Below are 26,805 nucleotides of genomic sequence, written 5' to 3'. Positions count from 1 at the left end.
GTTCAGCTAACTCTCTTTTGTGTTTTTTTCCTCTGATATCCAGAGGCTTTGAAACAGTAGCTTTTCCATAATCTTCAACAAAAATTGCACTAACTCCCTGAAGGTTTGGTGGCTTCAGCTCAGTCTTCTCTTCCAGCTGGCTGTCTGCTGGTTCTGTTTTTCTTCTTTCCCCAAGATCTTTTCTCTTTGTTTAGCTTTTTAAAAGGGAATCTCTTGCAGGGCTTTCTCTAAAATATTCCTGCCTCCTCCATTCAAGATTAAGCTGTTATCTTGGTGAGAGGTACTGACAAATACCACATAGTCACAAATGGTCACATGGCATGGCTCACAGATTAGTGCCGTTTTCAGGTGATAATGATTCCCATAGCAGCTGCAGAAGCTTTGTCATAAAAAGTCGATTATTTATGGCAACCCTGGTTCAAGCAGTTAAAATAACCTGGGATCTAGTTAATTGTGTTGTTTTTTTCCCCCTCCCCAAGGAACTTCTCTGGAATTCATTTATGGCCAAAGAAACACGTATCAGATTTTTAATCAGGATAACCTCCCATCTGTAAAGCATTTCATGGATTCCAAAGCAATTCCATGTATGTAATCTCACAGTGAATTTGTCTTGGGGACCCTATCAGATGTGACTGCTCAGGGAGGGTGAGGGAGGAGGAGGAGGTGGAAAGTGAGTCCACGGGGCTGGAGCCTTGGGGTGGGATTTTGAGGCAGTTGACAGTCTAGTACGTGCACTTAGCATGTGCCTGGGCTCGACCAGGGTAAGATGGAGAACTGGATCTCTTGCTTTCTGGTGCTTTTCTCAGTCGTGCTAATAACAAACAACCTGTCAGAGTATTTCACAAGACTCAGAGGGAAACCTCAATCATAGAACAATCCTGTGTAGATTCATTGAAGCTGTTGTCTTTTTTCCTCTTGGGGTGTGTTTAAGACATCCATCTTACATTGTAACATTTTACTTGTCTCTGCTACAAGAGGAAGCTACTGGATAATTCTTGCTTCCTGATCAAAGTAGGTGAATTGCTAGCAGAGCTCATTGGACAGATATTTGGGGGAGGAGGAAAGGAATATTTCTTTCTTTAGTTTTGGTAGGCTATCAAAAAAGAAGGAAAAAACTTGTTTGAAGAAACTGATGGTTTACAATATTTATGGAAACACCACTACCAAAATGTCTTAGTTCCGTCAGCAGTTGTCACACACCTCAGTTCAATAACCTCCTCTTTAATTTTTTCATTATAAAAATAGCATAACCACATGGCCCATAATTGGGAGACTGCCCTTCTGCCTTCTGTTACAGCCATGATTTTCATTTGCCTATTTTCCCTGCCAAGCTTTTCCACATATATACAGAGTGCATAGGTGCCCTGATAATCAGTTTTCTTCCTGCCTTTTTAACTCAGAATTTTTCATGTTGCTTGAACTTCGTAAGTATACTTGTTAATGTTTACACAGTGTACATCCAGTGGATGTCCTGTAATTTAAACATCCCCTGTTGTCCGCCATTTAGTTTTCAGGGTAACTAAGTACAGGGTCTGGAGCCAGCCTGACCCGCATTTTCTGCTCTGCCACTTCCTAGCTGTGCCACCTTGGGTCCGGACTTGTTGGGAGAATGATAAAACTTGCCTCAAAGGCTTGTTTAGAGGAGAATGATGTATCTAAAGCATATAACATGGTTCCTGACACATAGTGTATTCTCCATATTTAATAGCGAGTGTTTTTTGTTTCTGATTCATTATTGTTCATTAAATGACAATGCACTGAAAATGTTTTCTTTCGGATTATTTTCTTTTGGTAAATTCACACGTGTAGGAAGGAATGCTTGGCTGAAACATTTGGATATGTATGTTGCTCTTGGTAGGTACTGGCATCTGTTATATTATATTACGGTAGTTGTTACTGTCATCAACAATTCTAAGTGTGCCATTTTCACTAAACCCTTACCAGCCTTGGAAATTACAATTTTCTAAGTTGGGCGATTTAGTATGTGAGACATGATACCTTGTGATCTGCCCACATTAGAGAAGTAGAGAGAATAGTATAATTAGCACCTATGCTCACCCAGCATCCAGTATCAACAGTGGTTCACCTTTTCCCAGTCTCACCACACTGTTCTTAGGACTACTGGAAGCCAGCCTCAGTCATTTGTCATTTTGTTCCTCAGTTCTTTGGTATACATCTCTACGTGATAAGGACATTTTGTTTTGTTTTGTTACGTAACCATCACACCGTATCACACGTAATAAGACCACCAATTTCTTATTATCATCTAATATTCAGTCCAAAGTCAAATTTCCCCAAATTCACATTTGCCTTTGGACTGCATCTTAGGTCATATTAAGGAATTCTTATTAATTTGTCTCAAAGAGGTCCTTGTACAGTTGCTCCACCCATTTCTCACGGTTGATATTCTGTAAAACTTCCACTTCCCTCTCCCCCTCACTCCCCGTACAATTGATTTGTTGTAGAAAGCAGGTCATTTGTCTTGTGGAATATTTTCTATCCTGGATTAGGAGATTGCTTTCTTGTGGTGTGGCTTAACTTTTCTTTCTACCCTCCTGTTTTCTATAAACTGGTGAATAGATATAAAAGTTTGATAAGTATCTTCCTAATTTTAATGGGGTATTTTGAGGGGACCACATATCCTTACTGTCCTTCCCTGAGCAGAGTCTTAGGCAGTTGACTAGATACCAGTTGTGACTGGCCTCCCCTGGCCATAGGAGAATGAACTAGTTGGAAGACATTGAATATAGGAACAACTGATTGTATTAGCTTAAAAATACTCTAGCTACAATTAGTCATTGCTCTGGAAGTCATTGTTTTTTTTGTTTCCAGGGACCTAAGAATGGATCCAGAGGTAAGAATGGAAAGGCCCTGCCCTCCAGGAGTTCTAGGTGGGGAGATAATCAGGAAAGTTATGTAGCTGTAGAATGTTAAGTGATTTCAAAAGCTGTCACCTGGCAGAACATGATTAATGAGTGGTAGTAATAAGAGTTGTTAGAACTCAAAAGAAGGAACCAGCTGCTGTGGGCTGGATTGATCTGGGAATGCTTCTCGGAAGAAAAATTTGGTCTATGATTTCAATAATTGGTGATATTTGAAAAGGCAGAGAAGGATGAGGGAGCGGCTATTCTGAACATGAATTCAAAGATACAAAAAACTTAACATGTTAGCCAATTGATTCACTTATATGGCAGCCTTCGATGTATATCTTCTGAGCCTTTTTCTTTATTCAACAAATGTTTATGGAGAACTTATTATATGCCAGCCTTTTTTTGTGGCATGGGAATGTAGCTCATGAGGCAACTTGATTTCATGGAAGAAACATCAGCTGGGAGTCAGAAGACCTGAGATTATTCTGAAATCTTGTTTTTAGTGTAAAAGTACAAAAAATTCTCGTTGAGGTTATTGTCACTCCTGGTATCTTTAGATGGAGACTTCGGCAGGTCTGTCTGAGGTTGTAGCACACTTTTTTACCTTTCTGGGAAGAAAAGACTCCGCTATTTGAATTTTTTAAAAAAATGTGTGTGTGTGTGTGTGTGTGTGTGTAATATATGGCTTACATTTTTTTGTTCTCTTATTTTCTTTTTTCCTCTTTCTTTCTTGTGGAAGCACTTTATCCTTTGAGCTCTAAAGCTAAGCTGGAAACTCATGAAACAATATTTGTCACTATCCTGGGCAAAGATACAAATGAAAATAAGAATTCTTCAGCTCCCAGACAGATCACCTTTGTTCAGATTCCAAGCGTGGGGTGGAGGCGGGAGAAGGTTTACCTGGGTTATTCCACTGGGAGAGGTGTGCTGATTTGCACGGAAAAGAATTGATCTTTCGTTTGAAAATGGCTTATGGTGGAGTGGGTGGCTGGGAACAAAAGAGAGGCAGTGTTAGCATTTGTGACATATTCATACATCTTCTGCAGCAGCTCAGCTTCTATCCATTTGATCCAGGTCTGTTTCCCTTTGAAGTCAGTATTATCAGCATCTATTGAGTGCGCTTGCTGTGTGCCATAGTGGTCGTTTTAAGAGGAGGGATTCAACTTCCCTCCCCATGATCTTCACCAGCTCCCCTTACCCCAAAGCACCCTACATAAGCTTGCAAGCTAAGTATGTATACTATGGTTGCTATGGACACACAGCTTTAAGATGAACCCCCCCCCCGTCACCTCCCCCATGATTCCTGTGCATCCCTGTCTTCCCCTTTCTCTTCCTTTATTTGTAACATTCAGTAAAATTTCAGAAATGTTGAGATGAAAGGGAATTGAGGAATCACCCCATTCTGTATTTGCTAACAAATGTATTCCACTACTTCCCCCAACCAAGATATCACCATAGAGGGTCAAGTTAGCTCACATCTTGGTGGCTCTTTTATCCCTAACCTCCTGGGTATAAAATGTAAGTGGTTACTGTTCCACAAGACTTGGATTGAAAACCTCTAATCCAGTACATTCTGTTTGATCAAAACAGGATCCAGGAAAGTCAAATGATTTGTTCACAGCTCCCAGGAGTCTGTAGGTAAACAGGGACTGAAACCCAAGGCCACTTGAGCCTGCACATGTCCCACATACAAAGCCACCTGCCTGTGCCGTGGACAAGGATTGCTTCCCTGTGGATCTGGGGCACCCTGAGGCCAATGACATTCTATCCTGGTGGTGGGGGGGGGGGGGTTGCAGCTCTGTGTGGCTAAGACCACTGGTGTTCCAGGCAGACTAAGTTCTGGTGTGGATATTTAGTAGTTGTATGACCTTGAGCTCGTTGCTTAACCTTTCTGAGCCTCTATGTCCTCATCTATAAAACAGAGAAAGCACCCTCTGCAGCAGGTCTTGACGACTCAGTAAGATAATATGTCATGTGCATGTCACGGGCCTGGCATAGAGCCCATGGCACCTACCATTATTATCTAGCATTTCAGCACTCACATGTGATTCCCCAAATCACAATGGTTCCTTTTTGTTCTATCCAAACTTAATTCAAACCTGTCTAAATTACTCCAGTTTTTGAAAGAGATTCCAATATGAAATTTTTGTTCAGGGGATGTGGCAAATGTGTACTCTACTATTAGAAGTTATTTAAACATCTTTGTTTCAGCACTGTCTTTTGGATTGGTTGGTTGGTTGGTTCCTGGGCTTTGAGGAGATTTTTTTTCCTCCTCCAGACTTACCTCCCAACTCTCTTTGGGACCATAATAAACCTAGCTACTGTTTATGAAATTACTACTGTGTGTCAGCCCCTTCCCTGGCTTCTCTCTAATCTTCACCTCCACCCTTTGAAGTAAGTGCTATTATGTCCTAATTGCAAATGAGGCCACTGAGTCTCCGAAAGGTTGAGTAACTTGCTTGACTGTTGAGGATATGTTGGTGCTTCTCCCTTGTTGGAAAATGGAGGAGCACACTTGTGTGACCTGCAGTTTTCTGGATGTAAGAGTATATCTAGGGTGATTCTAGCTCTTGGGATTTACAACTGTCAGGGACCTGAGTGACCATCCAATCCCTTATTAGTCAGCAGGGGAAACTGTTGAACAAAGAGGTTACAGGATTTTACCAAAGTAGGTGTAGGAGTCGAGAGCTAAAATTTGAACCCAGGTCTCCTGACTGTCATTTGATATTCTTTCTGTTATATCTAATAGGCTAGAATCCTGACCCTCAGCGGCATAGTCTCTGGCATTAGGACACCTACTAAGTTACAAATGGCCTGCAGATAATTAATATTCTCCTTCAGAATTGAAACTGTAGGTTCTGGAAGCAAACACTTGCATTTGAACCCCAGCTCTGCTACTTCCCAGCTCTGTGACTTTGGGCAAGTTGTTTGAACGCCCTGTGCCTCAGTTTCTCCCTTTACAGAAGTACCCACCTCATTGGATTGTTGTGAGGATTGCCTGAGATACATCGTGTAAAGGCAAAGAACAGTGCCTGGCAGAGAGCATACCCTCAGTCAGCACGAGCCACGGTCATCATTTGTTGAGCGCCTGTCACTTACCAGGCATCTCTCAGCACTGGGGGACAATGGTGAGCAAGGGAGTCATAATTCTTGCCCTCGTGGAGCTTACAGTCAAGTGGAAGACACCGATGTGAAAGAACAGTGAAGCTTATGATTTGTTGACTAATTCTAGTTCCATTTATTTATAGGGCACTGTGGAGAAGTTGCTGCCATGTATTTTTGTCTTTACTTCTGATTTTTATAAATGTGTGACATCAGTGTAAATATTTTTGCGTCGGCAGTTTGGCCTCGGTGCACAGAACCCTCAGCCTTGAGAAGCTCCTGGTGCTTAGCATCACACGCCAGTCGCCATCAGTGTGTTGTATTCAGAACACAACTGGCCACGGTCCTGCCACTTGGACGTAAACAGCCTACCCAAAGGGCAGAAAGGAAGTTATGACTGGGGAAAATCCACAAGGCAGCAAGACTTGGTCACTGAAGGAGCAGACAGCTCTCATAGTCATAACAGGCCTGTAGGAAGAGGGCACAGTAGGAACCAAATGTTGTTGTGCAGATAACACAGGCATCGTGCAGCCAAGTACCTATTTTTAAGTGTCAGTGGTATATTTTTGGCCGGTTCTATTCCATTTGTAGTCTAGCTCCATTTTCCCTTCAGTGTTTCTTTGCTCACAGTTGATCTGTTGCAACCTTGTTTTCTTGGCCATTTGATGTTAAAGGAATCTATATGCTTATGCATTTCCTGACAACTGAGGACACTGAACTGAATTTTCTGATGACCCCTTATAAAATATGACCATACCTAACCAACCCAGAATGTGGGCTGCCTAGACCAAATATGCTAATTTTATTTTATTTTATTTTATTTATTTATTTATTTTTTAATTTTATTTTTTAAATTTATTGGGGTGACAATTGTTAGTAAAATTACATAGATTTCAGGTGTGCAATTCTGTATCACATCATCACCATACATTTGATCTCCCTCACCCTCATCCCCCACCCCCCAACCCCCTTACCCTCTGGTAACCACCAAATTACGTTCCCCAGATTAATTTTCAAACCCGTGGCCATCCTGTGGTCACCGACTGCCCTCCAATCCCCACACCCTCCCCCAAATATGCTAATTTTAGACAAGGATGCTTTTTGTCAGTAAGTGATATTATCATTTTAATTTTCTTTCCTAAAATAAAATAGCATAAAATTGAGACAATTCATATACACTTCACTCTTTGCTGTTTTATAGAATCACAGAAGATAAACATTTATGTTTAAATCTCCTAATTTTATAGTTCAAGAAACTGCACCTCAAAGAGTTTAATTGACAAGGTCACACAGCAAGTTTAATGGTAGAACCAGGATTATACCCCAGGTCTTCAAATTTAGATCAGTTTCACTCTTCACTATGCTGCTTTTATTATATATGTCCAATAGTTAAATCAGTATTTGAAATCATGGATTTAAATTAAAGAATTAACCCTTTTGGACAAAAGAAGGATGGAAAAGAATCCCCAAATTCCATTTTTACTCTCTAATTCATTGAGAAAAAAGGGAGTAGGATGATTTATATACTAGAAAGGTAATAACAATATGGATTATGTGCTTACCTTGTACCTAGAATGCTGACATATGTACGAGATGTGATCAAACGATACAGTGAATGTTTTAAAAAAAAGTATATTACAGTAAGGCACATTGTCATTAATACCACTCAAAATACTCCCCCTCACTTCGAACACACTTAACCATCGTTCTTGCCACTCTCTGAAGCAGTTCTGGAAGTCCTCTTTCGTGAGTTTCTTTAGTTGCGCTGTCATAGCTGCCTCAATGTCCTGAATCATTTTGACTTTGGGGAAGAGCCAGAAGTCATATGGTGCTAAATCCAGTGAATAAGGTGGATGAGGACACACGTAATGTTTTTATTTGACAGAAATTGCGGTATACCAGAAGCGATGTGTGACACAGAGTGTTGTCATGATGGAGGATGATTTATAGCACACTTTAAAACACACCTTCTCTCAACCGTAGCTCATGCCCAACTGACTGCACTGAACAAGTTGAAACTTGTCACACACTGTTATTAAGGTTTAACGCGTTGCTTCTGTATTGAAGATCCCTGCCTTTCCGTTGGATGGCACTTAGCAGCAGCATTCATAGTATTTGTTGATCATCGAGTCACACATTGCTTCTGGTATGGCAATTTCTGTCAAGTAAAAACATTACGGTGTGTCCTCATCTGCCCTATTCATTGGATCTGGCACCATACAATTTCTGGCTTTTCTCCAAAGTCAAAATGACCATGAAAGATAAACATTTTGAATCGATTCAGGACATTGAGGCAGCCATGACAGTGCAACTAAAGATACTCACGAAAGAGGACTTCCAGCACTGCTTCCGAAAGTGGCAAGGACAACAGGATAAGTTCAAAGCGAGGGGAAATATTTTGAGGGGGATTAATGGCACTGTGTCTTTTACTGTAATAATTTTTTTTGTTTATACATTCACCGTATTTTTTTAATCATACCTCATATATCTCATTAAATTATTCATATGCTTTATCTCATTAAAGCCTTGAAATTTTTATGTCCCCATTTTACAGATGATTAAACTGAGGTTTGGCATGGTTGAATAAATTGTCAAAAGTCATATAGATAGCAAGTGGTAAACTTGATATTTACATCCAGGCTTCTCATTCTAAAGCTTATATTCTCCTATGTCCTACAAGGAACTGAAGAATAGGGTGTTGAATATTCCACAAAGTTTTACTTTAGAGCCAGGGTAGAAGGGAAATATCTTATTCTTTAAAAGTTAATGTCACAAGGCAATGCATTTATAATATTTTTCAGTTTACTGGAACGGTCTGTAGGTGTTTTTTTTTCACTTTGTAACTTTGCACCTTCTATATTAAAAGTTTCTCTAGGAAATAAAAATGAATTTGGAGGAAGGAAGCCTCCATTATTCCTGCTTCCAGCTGGTACAAATGATTGGCCTTCTGGGCAGGTAGGAGGGTGAATGCTGGTCTCTCTCTGCTGAGCTCATAAGCTGGAGACGTGTCTACGAGTAAATTCAGGAATGATGCCAGGAGGGGTAGGGGCAAGGAAGGGAGGAAAGGGATGTGGTCTTTGGAGCCCATAACTCAGGAAATGTGATGGCACCTAATTTCAGAGTGGTATGAGGCAAGCGTTGAGGAAAAGAATAATGAGCTATTGTTGTAGGCTTTTTTTCTTTCATGGGTGGGTTGTTTTTATAAAGTTTTATGAACAGGAAACTAAAGCAAAATGCTGATCCCTTTGGTTTTTGAGCTCTGCCAGCATCATTTTCATTTTTTGCATCATTTTCATTTTTATTTTTGAGCGTTGGTGACAGGCACTTCCTTTAACACTTCTGGGGGTAAAGCATAACAAAACGTCCCACACTGCATTTCATAACAACAGCAGAACCCGAATGAAGAGCGGTGGTTTCAGATCTTCTCAAGAATAAGATCCCTTCCTAACCCAGGGAGAAAGATAGCTATTTCAGAAACCAAGGGAGTCTGCAGAATGTTCCCCTTTAAAAACATTCTAGAAAATTTGCCCAACATGTGGAAAAACTCTAACGTGCATTAAAATGTTTCTTGCTGTGGCAAAGAAAACACTGATCTTCTTCCCCTCCTTCCTTCCATCATAAAAACCCAGGATCCCCAGCTATTGTTTGCCCCAGAAGATGACTTCATCTTGAAGAAGGTGGTCTTATCTGTTGTGCATTTTGGATGCACTGAACCAACGTTTCAGGCATCTGGCTTCCAACTTCAGAGATGTTAAAAGCTTTTTGTTGCTGCAGGGCATTTATTCATTGCTCACCTTGTAAAAGTTATGCCTTATTGCATTTTCCTGGCACCAGAGCAATCCTTATACCTACCCATTGCATTTGGTTTTTCTGAGCCTGCAGGCAGCACTGGGTTATTAAAGTTCAAGGAGGAAGCCACGTGATGTTGACTTTACAACTTTAATTTTCTCTTACCTTCTTTCCTCCCTTCCTCCCACTCACTGACGGATGAGTTTTGTTTACCATGTGCTGTGTCTAGACCAGAATGAGCTCTCAAAGCTTGTCTTATAAGACTCCAGGTGAGGATGGAGAGCATGGCCCTCCCTTTGTAGAGCAGCGTGCAGAGAAGTTTTCTTGGGTTAAAAAAGTCCGCGGGTCCATATTTCATATCAGCCTGGGTACTTTAGATTAGCACCATGTTTAATCTTGCAGAAGCACCAGACAAAAATCTTTCCTCCCCCTTAAAAGTCAATTCTTCAGGGCCCAACACCAGAGAAGAAATTTTCAGTATAAATAGCACTAAGTATGAGCATGGCAAGTTGAAAAGAAAAAATGTTTTCTAGAGCTTAACCTGGAATCAAAAACCTAGAGAAGGTAAAGAAAGAAAATGCTTTTGGAGGGAAGGAAAAGGGCAGGTGAGCATGTTACACGGCACCTCTGGAAACAAACTTTTTGGCATCCCTTTGCCACCAGAGTTTCAGTCTCCCTAACAAGTCCATCTTCTTCAGGAGTTAGTGTAAATTGCTGTGTGCGTATAAACCAGCTGAAGGGAACCGAAAGCTCTCAGTAATATCCAAGAAGGCCCCATAGCAAGAACTGTCTCAAGTGGTTTGGGTGAGTTTTGGACTCTTCATGAAGCTAAATATTAGGGACCCATGTCTCGTTTTCAAAATTTCTTTTAACAGCCCATTGTGGTATTCTGCATATGATTTCTTGGTCCTATGTCAGAAACTTTTGTTCCTCGTTGTAAAAATTCTTCTCTGGATTTACCTCCTCCGTGACACGTTCTTTGATTAGCCCCATTTCAATTTAATTTTTATTTCAACAAATATGGATCTTTCTACCATGTGCCAGCATGATTAGAAAGCACGGGAGCCACTGTGGTGAGTGAGATATACGGTCCCTTATAGCTTGAGGTCGGGGAACGGTGACACTTTGAATCGCTTATTATGAGCAAGATGCATATTGGGGAAAGAGAAGTACTCAGCACTGTGTGCCCCCACTTGCCTGGGATCAAGGCCAGCCTTGGATGACAGGAATTAGCCAGGAAGCTCTCTGGTGGGTGATCTTATCATGCCAAAGAACTAAATGATTACACAGTAATGAAAGTTAGTGAACCAGAGGCTGGTGCTTTTTTTCAATCTCTGTGGCCAAGGCTTTTGATTCAGTCGGAATTGTGGGTACGTGTGACCTGTGTTTGCTGAACTGGGTTTAAGATACGAGATAGAAAACAATGAAACACAGCAGAAGCTCCTGTAACTTAGTCCGCACTTAACCAAAGTGCTCAATAAACCTGCACCCCCTAACCCTTCTCTAGTGTTGTTGGGTGCCCACAGCTGGAGGAACACTTTCAGCTAATGGGCTGCTCTCTAGCACACACCAGCCCACATCAGCTACCACCAGATGAGTGAGGCACATGTTTGCCAGGAATCTGTTTCTTCTGGTTGAACTTGTTCTGTAATTAAGGTCTTCTACACACGCTATCCCCCTCCTTGCCTCCCCACAGCCCCAGGTCTTTTTCAAGTAAACATCTCAAGCCAACTACCCTCCTCCTATTCTCCACTGCTACAGCTAATTTTTTAAAAACTTAAATACAGTCATGTCCCCTGGCTATGAAGATAAGCATGTTTTTAATTGGAACTCTGGATACCAGATTGTAAATCAAGTCCCAAGAGCCAGAACACATCTCCTGGTGGGTGGCTTAGTTGGTAGTTTACTGGAAGTGGGGGCTTGCATATTTTTTCGTTGTATCTCTGATGCACCCATATGCGTATAGCAGGCTGTCTAGTATGTAACAGTTCCTCAGTGCTGGATGAGCAAATGAGAAGCTCCCCATGCCCGTTTTGGAGTTTGGTGCTACAACCATTGGTCTAATTACTCGTGGGAGCCTCTGGCCTGAGGTTCTGTGGTCAAAGTGTTTCAGAAAAACTGGGCCCAGGTTCATTATTGGGCTTGCTGATAATTCTCACCCAAATTTCTGGAGGCCACTGCTAAAGATTCCAACTCAGTGGACCCAAAGTGGGGCCCAGGGTTATGGATTTGGTAAGTTTCTCTTTTGCTTTCATTGCAGGTAGTCTCTGGAATTATTGTCCCTGAATTCCCAGAAGTCATGTTTCTATAAATGTGTGTGTTTTCAAATCCCAGCCAGCTGAGATTTTTCAAAACCAAGCCCAGCCTACTGCTATAATTCATTGTTATGCCCATTTTCCCCACATTTCAACTTCTCTGGCATTGGGATGTGTCTTACAGTTGATCACGTGTTATATCATTGGCAACCTTATTTTCCTTCCTGGTAGTACATAAAATAATAGCGCATATTACAGTCTTTGACATTTTAGGTTTGATGAAATACGGTATTTTGATTGCTGAGTTTATAGTTAATAGAAGAGAAAACACTTCCACTATCCAAAGCTAGAACTGATACATTTTAGATTCCAATTTCTCCAAGCAATGGTTAGTATAAAAAACAAAACAAAAAAACCCCTACATAACGCATACATTAGCTATAGTCTGAGGGTAATAAATAGTTTTAGAGTATAACAAATTCATTGAAGTCTTGATCAAAAAATATAAAATGCTCTCAAACATGCAGAGTTTCCATAGAGTTCAAAGACCCTATGTACAGAAAGTATTCTTCGGGCTGGCTTACATTCTCTAAGCAAAATAAGCCTGTTGATAGTAATCACAGCTAACATTGGAGAATGTCAGGATTCTTATTGCAAAATCTGGAGTGAAGACGGGTTTCTGGTCACATACACTGTACAGCCATAAATAGTACTGGTATGTATCAAAAAGGTGGTCAGTTGAACCCTTTGGGGGTTTTTGTTTCATCAGTGAATTTGCATTTCTGTACCCCAAAACAGTTAAATATGGTGGTAAAGATTGTCTTGGGAAAGACCAAGTTTTGAAACATTTTTCTTCCCTCCCCAATTTCTTCTTGAAGTGTTATCTTTAATTTACGGGTCTCTTGAAGTGCATTTTCGTTTCTGAAGTGATGTAAGACAATTTTCTGTCCCCCATCTCCCATCCTGCTTTACTCCCGTCTTCTTCTTTATAGTCTTGTCTTCTTCATGTTTTATGAAATCTGTTATTCAGTGAAGAGTCAGGTTTGGACATCAGGGAAAGATTCTAGGCAGGTCAATATTCTGAGGCTTCTTGGCACTTAAGAATTTTTTTCTTTGCTCCACCATACCTAAACTCACATTTGACATTAATCAATGATCTTGGTCTAAAGAGAAAATATCCTTGAGACCAAAACTAAGAGATTCTCCTAGCTCTAACACCATATTTCAGTTCTACTCTCTCTTTAATACAGGTTTTCTCAGTAGTGGAATTATTGGCATTTTGGACCTGGTAATTCTTTGTTGTGGAGGTAGCTGTCCTGTGCATTATAGGATGTTTACCAGCACCCTAAGCCTCTACCCATTAGATGTCACTAATACCCTCCCCCAGTGACAATTAAAAATGTATCCAGACGTTGCCAAATGTCACCTTGTGGGCAAAATCAACCCCAGCTGAGAATTGCTGCCGTAATGAACCAGAGACTAGGGAATGCACCTGCCTGTCGTATATCAGGGCAAGACAGATATTCTTTTTTTTCCCCCCCAAACATAAAGTCTTGATTATTTTGGCATTATAGTTAACAATGCGCAGGATTAGCACAATCCTGGGAGGAAGAGAAAGATTCTATCACTTAACCGGTTTTTCAGACTTGTTCCAGAAAATGAAATCTTTAAGGGAATGCAAGAATGAAGTCTTCCAGCTTTAGACTACCCAGGGATGTTTTTTCATAAATCTAGCCTGGAGCCAGTGGACATATCCTCAGGCAGGGGGAAAGTAATAATGCTAGTATGATTTTAGATATTATCAGTGCTTCATTTGTGCCATTTTTACCCATCTGGCAGTAAACCATAGTCCTGATCACTCAGAATTCACTGCCAGAACTTATCCTGGCTTTTAACTCCCCTCTCCCATCAAGACTGAAGTTGCAAAAGGAGAGGGAGCTTGGTCGTTAACTGGGCATGTTTCCCGAATGGAAGGGGCGAGGTGTTGGTACTCATGTGTGTCCAACATGTATCTACACGCCCATGTTAGATTAGCAGGAACAGAAGAGATGGCTCCAGATGCCAAGGAAGCAGATGAAGTTGCGTGTGCTGAGGGCCAGGCTTTGGAAGATCGGCTACTGTCACTTGACTTCCTTCTGCAATGCAGAGGTTACAGTTGAAAGGCCATGTTTTAAGGTCAACCATGTTCCTTGAGCAGGTGTATATGACACACCTTCCTGGCATAGAGGTTCAGGAATGGATAGAGAAGAGGAGAGGAGAAATGTAGCTAGCTCAGCACCTGATTTGTAATAAACACTCTTCTGTATTCGATGAATGAATGGATGAATGAACAAATGAATGAATGAACAAATGAGGCTTTAAGAAAAAGAAGAATACACTAACCCTGATGATAAGTGTAATGGTGACAGGACAAAGCATCATCCCATTGGCTGAGAAGATTGTCACAATCACTCCAATTTCTTAAGTTTTAGCCTTATGCGGGGCTTGTTGTGCTCAGCGTCATGGCAGTGGATTTGAGGAATTGATTGATGGTTTTCCAGCCATGCCTGGCTGTGTGCTCATCTAAAAGGAGCTAATAATCAGCGGTGGGCTTGTATGTGGAGACCCACCACTTCCACCAGCAGCACAAATGAGCCCCGCTCGGCCCAGGCGAAAATGCAGGCCCTGCTCTTGGCACTGTTCCTGGAAACGCAGAACAGACTTCTTTATTCCAGTCTCCAGGCTTCTGGCTAGTGAGGAACACTGCCTGGCTGTGAAGCGTTTTATAGGATTATAACGGGTTGGGCCGAAGGCGAGTTCTGAAAGGCACTTTGTGCTGTAGGTTTGAGTGAAGCTGACTGTTAGGGCAGTGTTCTTCCTAAGGCCATAAACACACACACAGGCAAGATGGGGAATGCCGGGCCCTTGGGGCCGGCTCAGCTGGGCAGCATTGCAAAGTTGGGCCGCTTCCCTCAACTGTGACACCAGCTTCAGGGGTGTGCTTGGAAGCCCTCCTGTAGAGCAGTCTGCTTCTGGCAAAGTTTTTGGTCGCAGACACCCCTAATTGGAATCCTAAGCAAACTGCTGAAACCCAAAATTTGCTAATATGGGAGTTTATCGCACACTGGGCAAGTTCTGAAGTCAGAGCACAAAGGTGGAAACTGCATGGGGTCAAAAATATCTTTGAAAATCCTTTAAATGTCTCAAGGACCACATACCTGGTTTGTGTACACCCCAAAATTACCGGCTTCAGTTTACAGGCCCTATTGCACCAAAACTATGTGAATATATGTCTTAAACACCAGAATCCTCCTAGTCATGTTATGAGAAGCTTGGAAGCATCAGACCTCCCAAGGGAACTCCAGATTCCCATTTTTCCTTTCACACTCATTTTGGGGCTTATGTTTGTTTTGTTTGCAGCACTATTTAAATTGTTACTGGCCATTAGCTAGCAATCTCTCTCTCTATCCTTCCCTGTACCCTCTTCCTCCTCCCTCCCTCCCTCCCTCCCTCCCTCTCTCCTTCCCTCCCTCCTCTTTTTCCTCTCTCTCCTTTCTCTCTGTACCTAGCATGTATAGTGAAAAAGATTTAAGTTTGCTGCACAGATGTTGTGCGACCATTTGTATTGATTGATTTTTATGGTCCCAGATCTTCTAAGGAGGGGCAAAAGAAATGTTTTAACCCAAGAAAGTGGATATGGCAGCCTTCTCATCAACCAAATATGACTCTCTCTTTGCTCTATGATAGTTGTACTTAAATTTGAGGCTAACGTCCCCTCTCCCCCTTACAGTTTCTTTATTACTGCACTGGACTTATTGTGGGTTAGACTTCCTGCTCAACCCTGACGATCCTGCAGGGAGTAGTCCAGTCCCAGGGCTGTCACTCTTTTCTTCACCAAGTGCTGGAAGTACGCTTCCCAACTGGAAGACAAGGCCCAGCAAGCTCCACCAGGGATCAAAGCCCATCCTCCAAGGGGCCAGAGTCCTCTAGTTGGGATGATGGGCCTGTGGGGGCCAGAAGAGCAGGGAGAGGAAAGAAGTGGGGAGCAGCTGTAGGTACTTCATGGCAGCCAGGGGAGCCCTAAGTAGGCACGTCACCGCTTCCTGGCCCTGCTCTGGCTGCAGAATTAACCAGGTTGGGTGCCCTTGGAGATGGCTTTCCCCGCATTCCCCCCCCACGCTTGGCCAAGTTTGTGGGGGACACCTGTATAAGCACATCAGCACAGCTCAGGCTAAAAGGACACGGTCGTGTTTGGGAATAGAGGTAGGAAAAATCAGTGGCCCTGAGGCACTCTTGCCCACTCCAGACCTCTTCTTTGACCATTTCTTTCCCACTTAAGGGTATATAGTTGAGAGAGAAAACTCAGGTGTTCTCTTTACTCTCGGTTGGAACCCACTCATTCAGGAGGCTCCTTCACATTTGTGGCAATAGTGAGGCTGGCAAAACTGGGCCAGATTCTCCCTGCTTCTGAGGCAGTTTGTCTACACTAGTAGGGCAGGGCAGTGGGTGAATTTTGGGCCAGGGTTCAGGTTTGGTACCTAATATGAAAGGGTTGTGTACCATGAGGTTTCCCGTCTGGAAAGTGGGAATTCTTGGATTCTGGCCTTAGCTAGAAGCAGAGAACACTGAACAGGAACTAGATATTTCCATTCCCACTACCTCCTGTACACCTAAGAAGTCAAAACCAAAGACATCATCTCCCAGACCACCACTTGCTATGGCCATGTCTTTGATAAGGATGGGGAAAAATTCAACAGTGCAGTCTACAAACTAACTTCTGAGGTAATGATCATTTTAGTACTTTAAAAATTAATTTCTAATTTCTCAAGTAACACATGAATATATGTTTCTTATAAAAAATTTTAAGAACATTAGCTATAAATGTCAAATCTCCTTTGTCTGCTACCTTGAATCTTTTAATACCAGGTACCCTCTGGCACTGATTGCCTCCCTTCAGCCCCAAGGGAACTCATAATATGATTTTGCTGTGGATCCTTCTGGATGGTTTTCAATGGTATTTGCCTCCATGGTCTCTATAGAAAATGTATGGTATTCTTTTGTAGCTGTGTTTTTAAAGCAAATGGTTTTGTACTGTGCTTACTCCGTAATTATTTTTTTAACCGAACCTAATACATTGGAGATCTTTCCACGCCAGACCCACAGACCCATCTTCTCTTCAACTGCTGCTGAATGGTGTTCCATAGTGAGGGGAGTTTAAGTATTCTCTCCTGATGGACATGAGCTGTTTCCAGTTTGGGTTTGTTTTTTACTGTCCAGAGAGGGCTGCAGCGAATGTGCCCATTGCGCATTTACAATGTGTGTCTCCAGTAAGGCCTGATGGAGCCGGGTCGTTGAGGCACAGCTTTATCCTGACAGACGCTGACAGATTGCCCTGAAGGGCAGGCAGCCTCTTCTCAGCCTCTTCATATTTGAAAATGGCGTCAGAGGAAAGGGCTTGAGGGAACTCTCTAGAAGTGGAGGAAATGGTTCCTGTCCCGATTGTGGAGGTGGTCACAAGTGTTCACATTTGTCAACACTCAACTAACTGTACACTTAAAATGGACGCATTTTACTGTTTGCAGACTCTATTCCAGTGGTGTTCGTTTGAAAAAAAAAAAGTGGGTGAGGGGTGAGGGGATCACTGGCGGGGAATAAGGCAAAACAAAATACCGCCTCTTCTTAAGGTGGGCTTGTAAAACGCTTGATTTCTCCAGGCTGTTTCCCTCGGCCCGGCTTTCGCTCAGGCCTCCGCTCTGCGCGCTGCCTCTTCCACCCAGGGAGTCCCTGGAGAGTTCGAGTGCATCCGCTTCTGGGCCGGGCGCCCCGCAATCGCGTCCCCGTAACGGGGGTCCCGCTACGGGATCGCCCCTCACCGCCCTACCGGGTTTTTGCAGGGCGGCACCTGGGCGCTCCCGGGACAGGACGGGACGGGTCGGGGCGGAACCGAGCTGGCGCCCCGCTCCACCCCAGCTGGGTGGGCCCGCTCGAGGCTCCACCCCCCTTTTGCGAATTGCCAGAGTAGGGTTCCTCCGGACTAGAAGCCGGCTGTCAGTCTTCGTGTCGCCGCCTCCGCCAGGCACTGCGGCGCTGGGGCCCCCTTTCGCCTGGGAGTTTTGTGGTCGCATCGGGTCAGCGGTGACATCCCAAAGGGCAGGCCCGGCTGCCGCCATGGTAGCCAAGGATTACCCCTTCTACCTCACGGTTAAGAGAGCAAACAGCAGCCTGGAGGTGCCCCCAGCCAGCAGTCCGGCCAAGGACGCCGAGGTACGGACCTCCACCTGGACCTCTTCGGTCGTCTGTTTCTGTCTCCATCGCTTCCTCTCTCGGCTCCCTCCCTCTGTCACTGCCTCTCCGTTTCCGTCTCTCACTCGGAATGTTCCTCTCTTTCTCTCCATCTCTCACCCACTCTCTCCCGCGTCTCCGTCTCTCACTGTCTCTTGCCTCCCTTCCCTACCCTCTCTGTGGATCAAGTATGAGCCACCTTCTCTGCCCTTATCCATCTTCTCCAGGAAGCGGCAGACTCTTTTTGGCCCTGCTCTCACCCCCTTCTCTCTTTTGCCTCTGGAAGGGCTCTTAGACCGTCAATCTTCTGTCTAGACCTGGCAGAGGGGCTTTATCCTACTGTATCAGCAGGCCCAGTCATCAGGGAAGAGTTACCCTAAGAGCTACCCTTTAAGCGCGGGGTTTCTTCTTTCCTGGATTAGAGGAGCAGGGGTAGTTCTTGGGGACCCTTCGGGGTATCTCACCTGCCAGGCTTGGCCTTGCAGCTGTTTGGCAACAAAGATAGGACCTGGCACCTCTGCTTGTTACCTGTGGCCAGTGGGCGTCATTCAGAGAATGTCTGGGGGCTAAATGATGATCTGAGGTCTTCCCACATAAATCCTGAAAGTGAATTAAACTCCTCAGGAGAGTGGGAAGCTGTCTTGTGACATTGGGAACATTTCTCTTTCTGGGAACTTTCTTGTTCCTTGTGGGTGCTGTGAGGGAGTCCTCCTGGGTGGTGTTTAGTCTGCCTTTCCTCCCGTGTGTTATATCTCTGGCAAAGAGTTCACTGGCCTTAAAGGTTGGGTTCAGCGGGAGGAGAAAGCGTCCCCGTGTTTCTTTGAGGGTTTTAAGGAATATGGTTGCTTTCCCTAGTTGCAGTTTTGCTGTGACTAAGCTATAGCGGAACCCACAGGACCCAGCTCATCGTTGCCATTCATGTGTGGAGAGAGAGATCTCCACTCTCCCCAACCACGGACCGGGGAGAGTGTGGAGGCTGGCGTGCATCTGGCCTTGTCGCAGCATTCTTGGGGGTTCTACCCCCCTGGCACCCTTGAGTCTGCTCAGCTGTGTGCACTTGGCTCACTGAATTATGTATATTCAGGAGGACAGCATCAAAGATTCATTGCCTCTAACAAGAGCTGCTCCAAGCTGACAAGAGTCCATTCTCAGGTTGTAGCTGAGTGCAAACCAACTTCTCACCCCCAGTCCCACCCCACACCCCAGCTCAGTTGTATATCTTCACAGAGAGTTTTTGTTCCTAGCAGCTGTGGAAGTGTTACGGCCCTAATGGTATTTGGACTCTTATTTAGGTGGACAGGAGAGCACCTGCATAGAATTCAGGTTGTTCAGGCTTGGAATGGATACAATGATTTTTTCAATGGGAACTTCATAATTTAATAACTGTAAGAGCAGTGAGCCTAGTGCCCCTCAAATTCCTTTTGGAAGGAAACAAAGCATAACCAAGTTTAATTAATACATTGAATTGGGTCAAAGAAAAGAATTGTGAGAATAGCTCTGGACTCTAACTAGTCCCTTCTTGCTATCACTTAGTCGTGTGTTTTTAAGTAGTTTGGCTAAAGTCTTAGGTAAAATTCTTCTGCTTAGTCTTTTCTTGTTCTTAGAATATAAATATATCTGTGCATCACAAATGTGATGAAAGAAATAGATCTCCAAATTTCAAATATTAAGTTTCTTCATGGTAGCCAGATCTAGATTACATAAATGTGACTTATTTTCATTTTATGAAGATGTCCAGGTGTAGGAGTAAGGATGGGGGAGGAACAATTTTAGAAATAGTTGGTAAATATTTTTCAGGTATCACTACTGAAGATTTTTTTTAAGTGTCTAAATCCGAGCACAAGTATCTCTTACGCGCTACACCTCTTGAGGCAGAGGTGTCCAGTGCAGTGTATCTCCTGGCTTCATTGATGTGGCATATCACTTCCTGATAACGACCGTAGGCAAAGTTGGCAAAAGAAACCTAAGCGAGTTTGGGGGCCAATTTTCTGGTTTCGTTATCAGTGCCAAAGACAGCCAACCTTCTAGGCCTCACTTCTCCATAAGCAGTTCCCGGTAACTAAAGTATATTTTCTACCAGCAGGTGTCATCAGTATTTGTGTTTAAAAAACAGTATACACTAGTTGGCCTTTTGAGGAAACATGATTCAGTACTTGTTTTATAAACGAGGTATGGACTGTTAGTGCTATGAAAATAATTTAAGATTAGTCATTTTCTTTGCAGAAAGGATGGGGTTATAATAAAAAGAATTGGCTTATCCAAAGTCCTTTTTGACCTTCAGAGGCAATTGCAGCAGAGCACCTGTGTCCTTTAGACATGTAATGGCTGTTCCCTCAGAATGTGTTGTAAGGAGGACCGTGCACATGGTGCTGAACGGGCAGGTGCCTTCTAGCGTTTGATTTTGTCCTTGCAGCCAGCGTGCTAGGGAAAGCCATTTAAGGAAAGGCTGGTGGGGAAGGGGTGGGTGTCACCGATGTGCATTTGATCCTGTACATTGAGGTACATTTGAGTGCAAAGGTGCAACAATAAACATTCTCTTAAAGACAAATAACAAAATTTCTACTTGAGATTTAAGTGCTTTGTAAATTTTTTTTGTTTCAATGATAGTTTCCAGTGAAAGAAAAAAGATACAGTCTTACCTTTTATTTTCTTTAAAGTATCTATTTCAAATATTAAAAATATTCTACATGGATTGTTATAGTAATACAGTACTGCTTCTTAATCTAATGTTTCTTATGACATGCGTGTACACGTTGGGTTGCAAATGTTTAATTTTAATACCCATAACCAGTTAGATCCTTCCGGCACTAATCATGAACTGTGAAATCTAAGGAGCTTAGTCCAGTGGCTCAAGATTTTCACAGAGAAACATGGTATCACGTGAGCATCGTTAGGCTTATTTCTTCTGATCATTGATGGAGCTTTGTTCAGTTGATCTCTGTTTTTATGTTTTGGGGTGCTTACTTCCCATGCCAGGAGGGACTGGTCCTGCTAGGCATGTTAGGTGCTCTGAATGTCTGATCGAGTCACTAAAAGGAACGATGTTAGCACTCACGAATTACACTGATTATAAGTTAAATTCAGTATTTCCCCGTGGTGAGGTTTGCTCTTAAAGAAGTCTCAAATGACCGGATATGTTGGCTAGGGACGCTAGAGCCTGGTAAGAAGGTCTTCAGAGTTTGGAGTCCATTTAATTTTTAATGAAAATACAAAGAGATGTTTCTATTATTTTCTTTCTAAGAATATATGTGACAATTTGATGGACAGCTTACTTTTGGTTTTAAGATTTACTATCTCAGATGTTGGTCAAGATTAAGCCAGATTTAGTTAGTGATATTTGTAGTTATTGCCCTTGTCCTTCAAAAGTGTCTGTTCTGATTTTGACTCAGCCAGAAATCTTGGGTGGCCCTGGCATAACACCTACCTAGAAATGACGGAGTTCTAATCTTTCGAAGTACCACATTTAGTGCTTCACTTAAGACCCCAACCATGTTGTAAGATTAATATACAACACGTATTATTCTCCCCACTTTATGAATAAAGACACTGAGGAGAGGTGACTTGCAGAAAACCACAAAGAAAATCAGCAGCTGAACCAAGATCCATTGCCATGCTTCCTCATGGATTTAGTTCAGTGTTTAGTACCAGTCTACTTTGTGGCATCTAAGGAAGGGTGTTAATCTCTGAGAAGGAAAGGGAGGTGGGCATGCAAAACTTAACAGACATGTAAAATGCTTTCGAATATTTTATTTGAAATATATAATCTTGAGTACTTTATGTAACTGAGAAGTTACTTTTAAGCTTTAGCTCTAAAGAGCAAGGTGGACCCTAGACCCTGCCATAATTTATACCCCAGTCAGTCCACATATGTATTTGAAAATTGTATGCACCTGGAACTATATTTCTTGCATGCCAGCTGGAGCACTAAAAGGGTCAACTGGTACAGTATTGAACTGACAGTATATTCAACCACCTGCATGAAGGTAGTTCTGAGGACTTATTGCAGTTAGAGTCCTGGGATTTCTTTCCCAAATGACTAAATAAATAGATTCCATGAATTGTGTGACCTTTGATCTTAATGGGTGGGGAGCAACACTGAGTTACTAGGTAAAGGCCATCCCTTGCTGATAGGATTTGGTTAGTCTGGAGTTCTTGGGCCTTCAGAATGCACATGAACTAGGAATAGATTTATTAGAGGAAACTATGTTGATTTTACACATGTACATTTGAGGCTTTTCAGGGCATCGCCTCTGGACTACGGCTACCTGGGTCCTGTTGCCACCTCTACCACCTCCTACTGGTGTGGTCTTGGACAAGCTACTGTGCCTCTCTAAGCCCCTGTTTCCTCAGTGGTGAAATGGGGATGAGATCGTTCTACCCCCTAGGACCACAGTGAGGGTCAGAGAGATGAGTCATGAACAGTGCTTGACACACAGTAAGTGCTCAATACATATCGTCATCAAGACCTCTGCATCTCAAAAAAGATTCCTAAAACAATTTTAAGAACCACGATCCCCATTCTAATTTCCTGATGCTGTTTGATGTACAGCAGTGCATCAGGGGCCTTACTGTAAGTCCTCTAATCATCCTCACGAAAATTCTGTGAGGTTGGTATAATTGCCCTGTTTTGTAGGAGAAATGGAGGCTCAGAACTTGGTGAGTGGCCTTTCCACAGTAGCTGAGCTGGTAGGTAGAGGAGCCAACACTCACACCCTAATCTGACCCTGAAGTCTGTACTTCCCCAACCACTTCGCATTACCTCTAAATGACTAAATCACTGGTCTCTTCACCACATAACACATGAAGGATGAACCCTCCTGCTGGAGCAAATTGCCTCCCGGTCAAAGGCCCATTTTTTCCTGAGTATCTGGGTAGAAGACCTCACCATTAGTCAATGCTTCTGTCAGCCCACTTCATAGAATGGCTACGACCCACAGGAGTGGGGTTTGCAGGCCTCCATTTGGGAGGGTTTTGGTAATTTCCGTTTTGTGTTTCTCAACAACAAGGAGCTGGTCTCTGGCAGAATTCCGCATGCTCAGCTCTGTGGAGGTGACACAATTAGTTCTGTAATTAGTCATTTTGCTTATCTACATTCACCACTAGCCTTCCACGTAAACCAATAACTGGAAGGCCCTGACAGCCAGCTGGGTATTTGCAAATTGTGTCATTTTTCGCAAGACATTCTGCAAGTGCCTGTAAAACCTTGGACCAGTGCCAGTGTTTTCATAACAACTGAATGAAAATAAATTACTGATCATATCCTAATTTTGCAAAGCCCTGTGCACATGTAATTGTTATTAATGGCTTGTGTGTATCTGAAAGGGCTCCTGCATTTGTGATGTGTGCACGCAGTTGCCGTGCATAATTTGTCCGTGCTGGTAACAGGTACAGGTCACACACAAAATGAGGAAATTGCTGTGATTGCCTTGCCATTTTTTCTTGTTGTGTTGGCTGATGGACTATCAGGAGTGAAAGGCAGTGGTTTCGAATGCCTTCCATTTTTTATGAATTGACACCACTTATTAGCTTAGAAGAGGCTATGTCACAAATCAGGAAAGGCTTCTGAGCCTTTGACAGGCTGGAAAAGGAGTGGGCATTTTTAAGTCTGGACTTTCTGCATTTGGGCCATTGTGTCCCTTTGCAGGAAGGCAGCCCAATTATCAGTAAATTTCAGTTAATCGAAGCTGAACCAGAAACCTCATGGTAAATTCACTGGATGTTTCTTTCTCTCTGGTTCTTAAGATGAAGAGGAAAGGAGTAACAAAACAGGCTTTTTTTCCCCCCGGAGATTTACGAAACAAACAAACAAAACCAGCCTCCAGGAAATGACGTAGGGCCAACGCATCAGAGCAAATCAGAGTGGGAAAGGCCTGTTGAGAACGTGGAGCCCAGTCCTAATGCGCTCCTGGAGCCGTTCAGTTGCTGCTTAAACACCTGCAGGGACAGAGAGCTCATTACCTTATAAGGCAGTATTTGTTCAGTGTATATCATGAGAAAATCCTTTCTTAGTTGTAATGTTGCTTTCTGGAGCTGAGTAGTATACAGTAATACTTCCTCATGTGTTATCCCCTTAAATATTTGAAAACTAGTCTTTCTCCCCATCTACTGCTACTCTGTGCACGCGCACACACACACACACACACACACACACGCGCACACTTACCCCAGGTGTTTGTCTTCTCCTGGCTAGACTCCTGGTTCCTCTGACATTTCCAGAGGGAACATACTGTCCAACCTCTTTCTCTCCCTTGCTTGTCTCTACTGGACATTCTCAATGTGCCTGGAAATCTTAAGTATTGATCATCGAGCCCCAAGGCACTGTATGATGCTGTCTCAACAAACAAAGGTTTCTTTTGTGCTTACTGTGCTTCCTTAGACAAGAGAAGTGGACTAATGCATTGAAAAAGATTTTTGAACTAGAGATGACTGAAGATTAATATCTTTGTCATATAAATAATTTATACAGCTGTAAAAGAACCCTCCAAGAGATTCATTGACAAATTGGCAATTCACACACAAAGCACTATCAAAATAAACATTATTTAAAATGTTCACTCTAATAGAAATGATAGAAATGAAAAGGCAAATAATAATGAGGCACTATTTCATACTTGATTGATGTCACAACTATTTTAAAGACAAGATAAAACCCAATGTTGGTGATCTTGCAGGGAAAGACACTTCTGTGTGGAATGAGGGGACTTGTCAGTGCAAATTAAGAGACAAAAAGGTTCAAATCTTTGGACCCAGTATTCCAGCTCTTGGGGAGGTGGGGAAGAGCTGTTTGTCCAAAGTTGTTCATAATGACATTATTTGCAATAATAATGTTCATGTTTTATGTTTGCATTTTATAGGTTTCAAAGCACTGTAATATTTTTTGCCTCCCCTGAGGATAATTATCCTCCTTTTAAAGATGAGGCTACGCAGAGTCAGAGAGGTTCAGTGAGTTTTTCCCAGGATCACACAGCTGGGAATGGCAGAGTTGAAGCTTGAAGTCCAGTTGTCTGATTCCAGTCTAACATCCTTTCCTACTTATATATAAGAGCCAGAAAAGCCAACAATCTCTCTGACTATAATGAAGGAAGGGCGCCATGTACCTTGGCCTCTGGCACAAAGGTCAGTGGCATCATTTGAGCCATTACACGCCCACAAACAGAACTACCCTAGTGTCCCTGGGAAAAATAAAGAGGAAAGAAGTTGAGCATAATTATATGCATGATGTAACCAATTTAAATACATATATATGAACATGGGATGTAGAGAAGTGGGGGGAAGGGAAGTTCCAATCAGAGCACCACCTCTCTTTTTCATATGCTCACTAAATGCATAGAAATGTCATCTGGATTCAAATGGCAGTCAGTTATTTTCACGTGCATCATGTCCTTTGAACCTTGCACCTGCTCAGAGAGCTGAGTGAGGCAAGAACTGTCCTCTTGGTTGTCAAATGAAGAATCAGAGATTCAGAAAGATTAGGAGGCAGGACCAACATGTTGGTCTCTCCTTGCCCGGCCTTGGCCTCTTGGCACACCCAGTGTTGTCTTAAGCCAGTTATGTTCCTGAGTGAATTATAAACAAGCACTATTTTGGGGGTGTTCAAAGTGAACCCCATTAAACTTAGCCAGAGCACTGCACGCAGTAACCTTGCCTGGGGGGCCAGTGGACTGGTGGGCCCTTCCCTGTGGCCTGCACTCTAGTCGATCCAAGTGCAAGGTCTGACTTTATATTTGATGTGAAATCCCTGTTAGAGTAAACAAAAAGCCCACAAAGGATGGATAGATACAAACTTCTATCCATGTAGATTGACACCCCTTAGCATGTCTTTCTCAGCTCTGCAGATCTAATCTGCCCGTGGAGGTGATAATTAAATGGTAAGAAGAAATAGAGCATTTCCCCGAGGGTACTGTTTCTGTAGATACCACTAGAAATTAGCAACCTGACTGAATTAAATAAAACTGAGAGCCTATATGTCAAGGCCTTGAAAAAAAAAGGAAGTTAAATTTTTAGCAGGTGCCACAAATTAAGGAAGATGCCACAGAAGGGAAAAGGGAACCAAACCAGCTGGCGGTGGAAAGAGATAGAGTTGGGCCTGATGTCCAAGGGGGGCACAAGGTAAGACATCCCTTTTGTGCTTTTTGGCCCCGACACAAGGCCAGGGCAAGCTCCCTTCTCCAGTGTGTTATCTTACATTGAAATGCTAACATTTCCTAATCCCCACTTGACGCAGGCATGTCAAGAACAACCCCAGGCAAATACAAAGATAATTAAAGGTCACTGGTGAAGACTATTCTTATTTTTCACTTCGTGAAGGTTGGGCAGGGGTGTGGGTGACTTCATCAGTATCTTGTTAGGTTTTGGCAGTCTTGGTTCATTTTCACACACCTCCTCAGCCCTTTTCCTTGCTGGTTGGTGATTGCCTTGGGGGCTTCTGGGTGTGGTCTTGCAAGAGGGGTCTGAAACCACTGTGAAGAAGGAAATAGAGTGTTTGAAGAGGAAAAACTTGGTGGTAGCTAAGTGTCAACCACAGACAC

The 26,805-nt window shown here is 42.9% G+C and overlaps 1 protein-coding gene across 5 annotated transcripts in view; it reads left to right on the top strand.

Annotated features, from left to right (window-relative positions):
• ARHGEF3 (Rho guanine nucleotide exchange factor 3) overlaps positions 1-26,805 on the top strand; it is a 285,970-nt gene that overhangs the window by 206,905 nt on the left and 52,260 nt on the right. Inside the window, exon 1 of one of the 5 annotated variants that reach the window (XM_033132825.1) lies at positions 18,011-18,259. The exons of the other annotated variants lie outside the window; for them this stretch is intronic. Coding sequence (XP_032988716.1) covers positions 18,164-18,259 — 96 coding nt within the window. The 5' untranslated portion in view covers positions 18,011-18,163. Of the gene's footprint in view, positions 1-18,010; positions 18,260-26,805 lie in introns of those variants that run through there. 5 annotated transcript variants of the gene reach the window in all.

Source organism: Rhinolophus ferrumequinum, chromosome 17 (assembly GCF_004115265.2).
Source record: "Rhinolophus ferrumequinum isolate MPI-CBG mRhiFer1 chromosome 17, mRhiFer1_v1.p, whole genome shotgun sequence".
Lineage (NCBI taxonomy): Eukaryota > Metazoa > Chordata > Mammalia > Chiroptera > Rhinolophidae > Rhinolophus > Rhinolophus ferrumequinum.
Note: the sequence above shows the minus strand (reverse complement) of the source record. Positions and strands in the feature narration are given on the sequence as shown.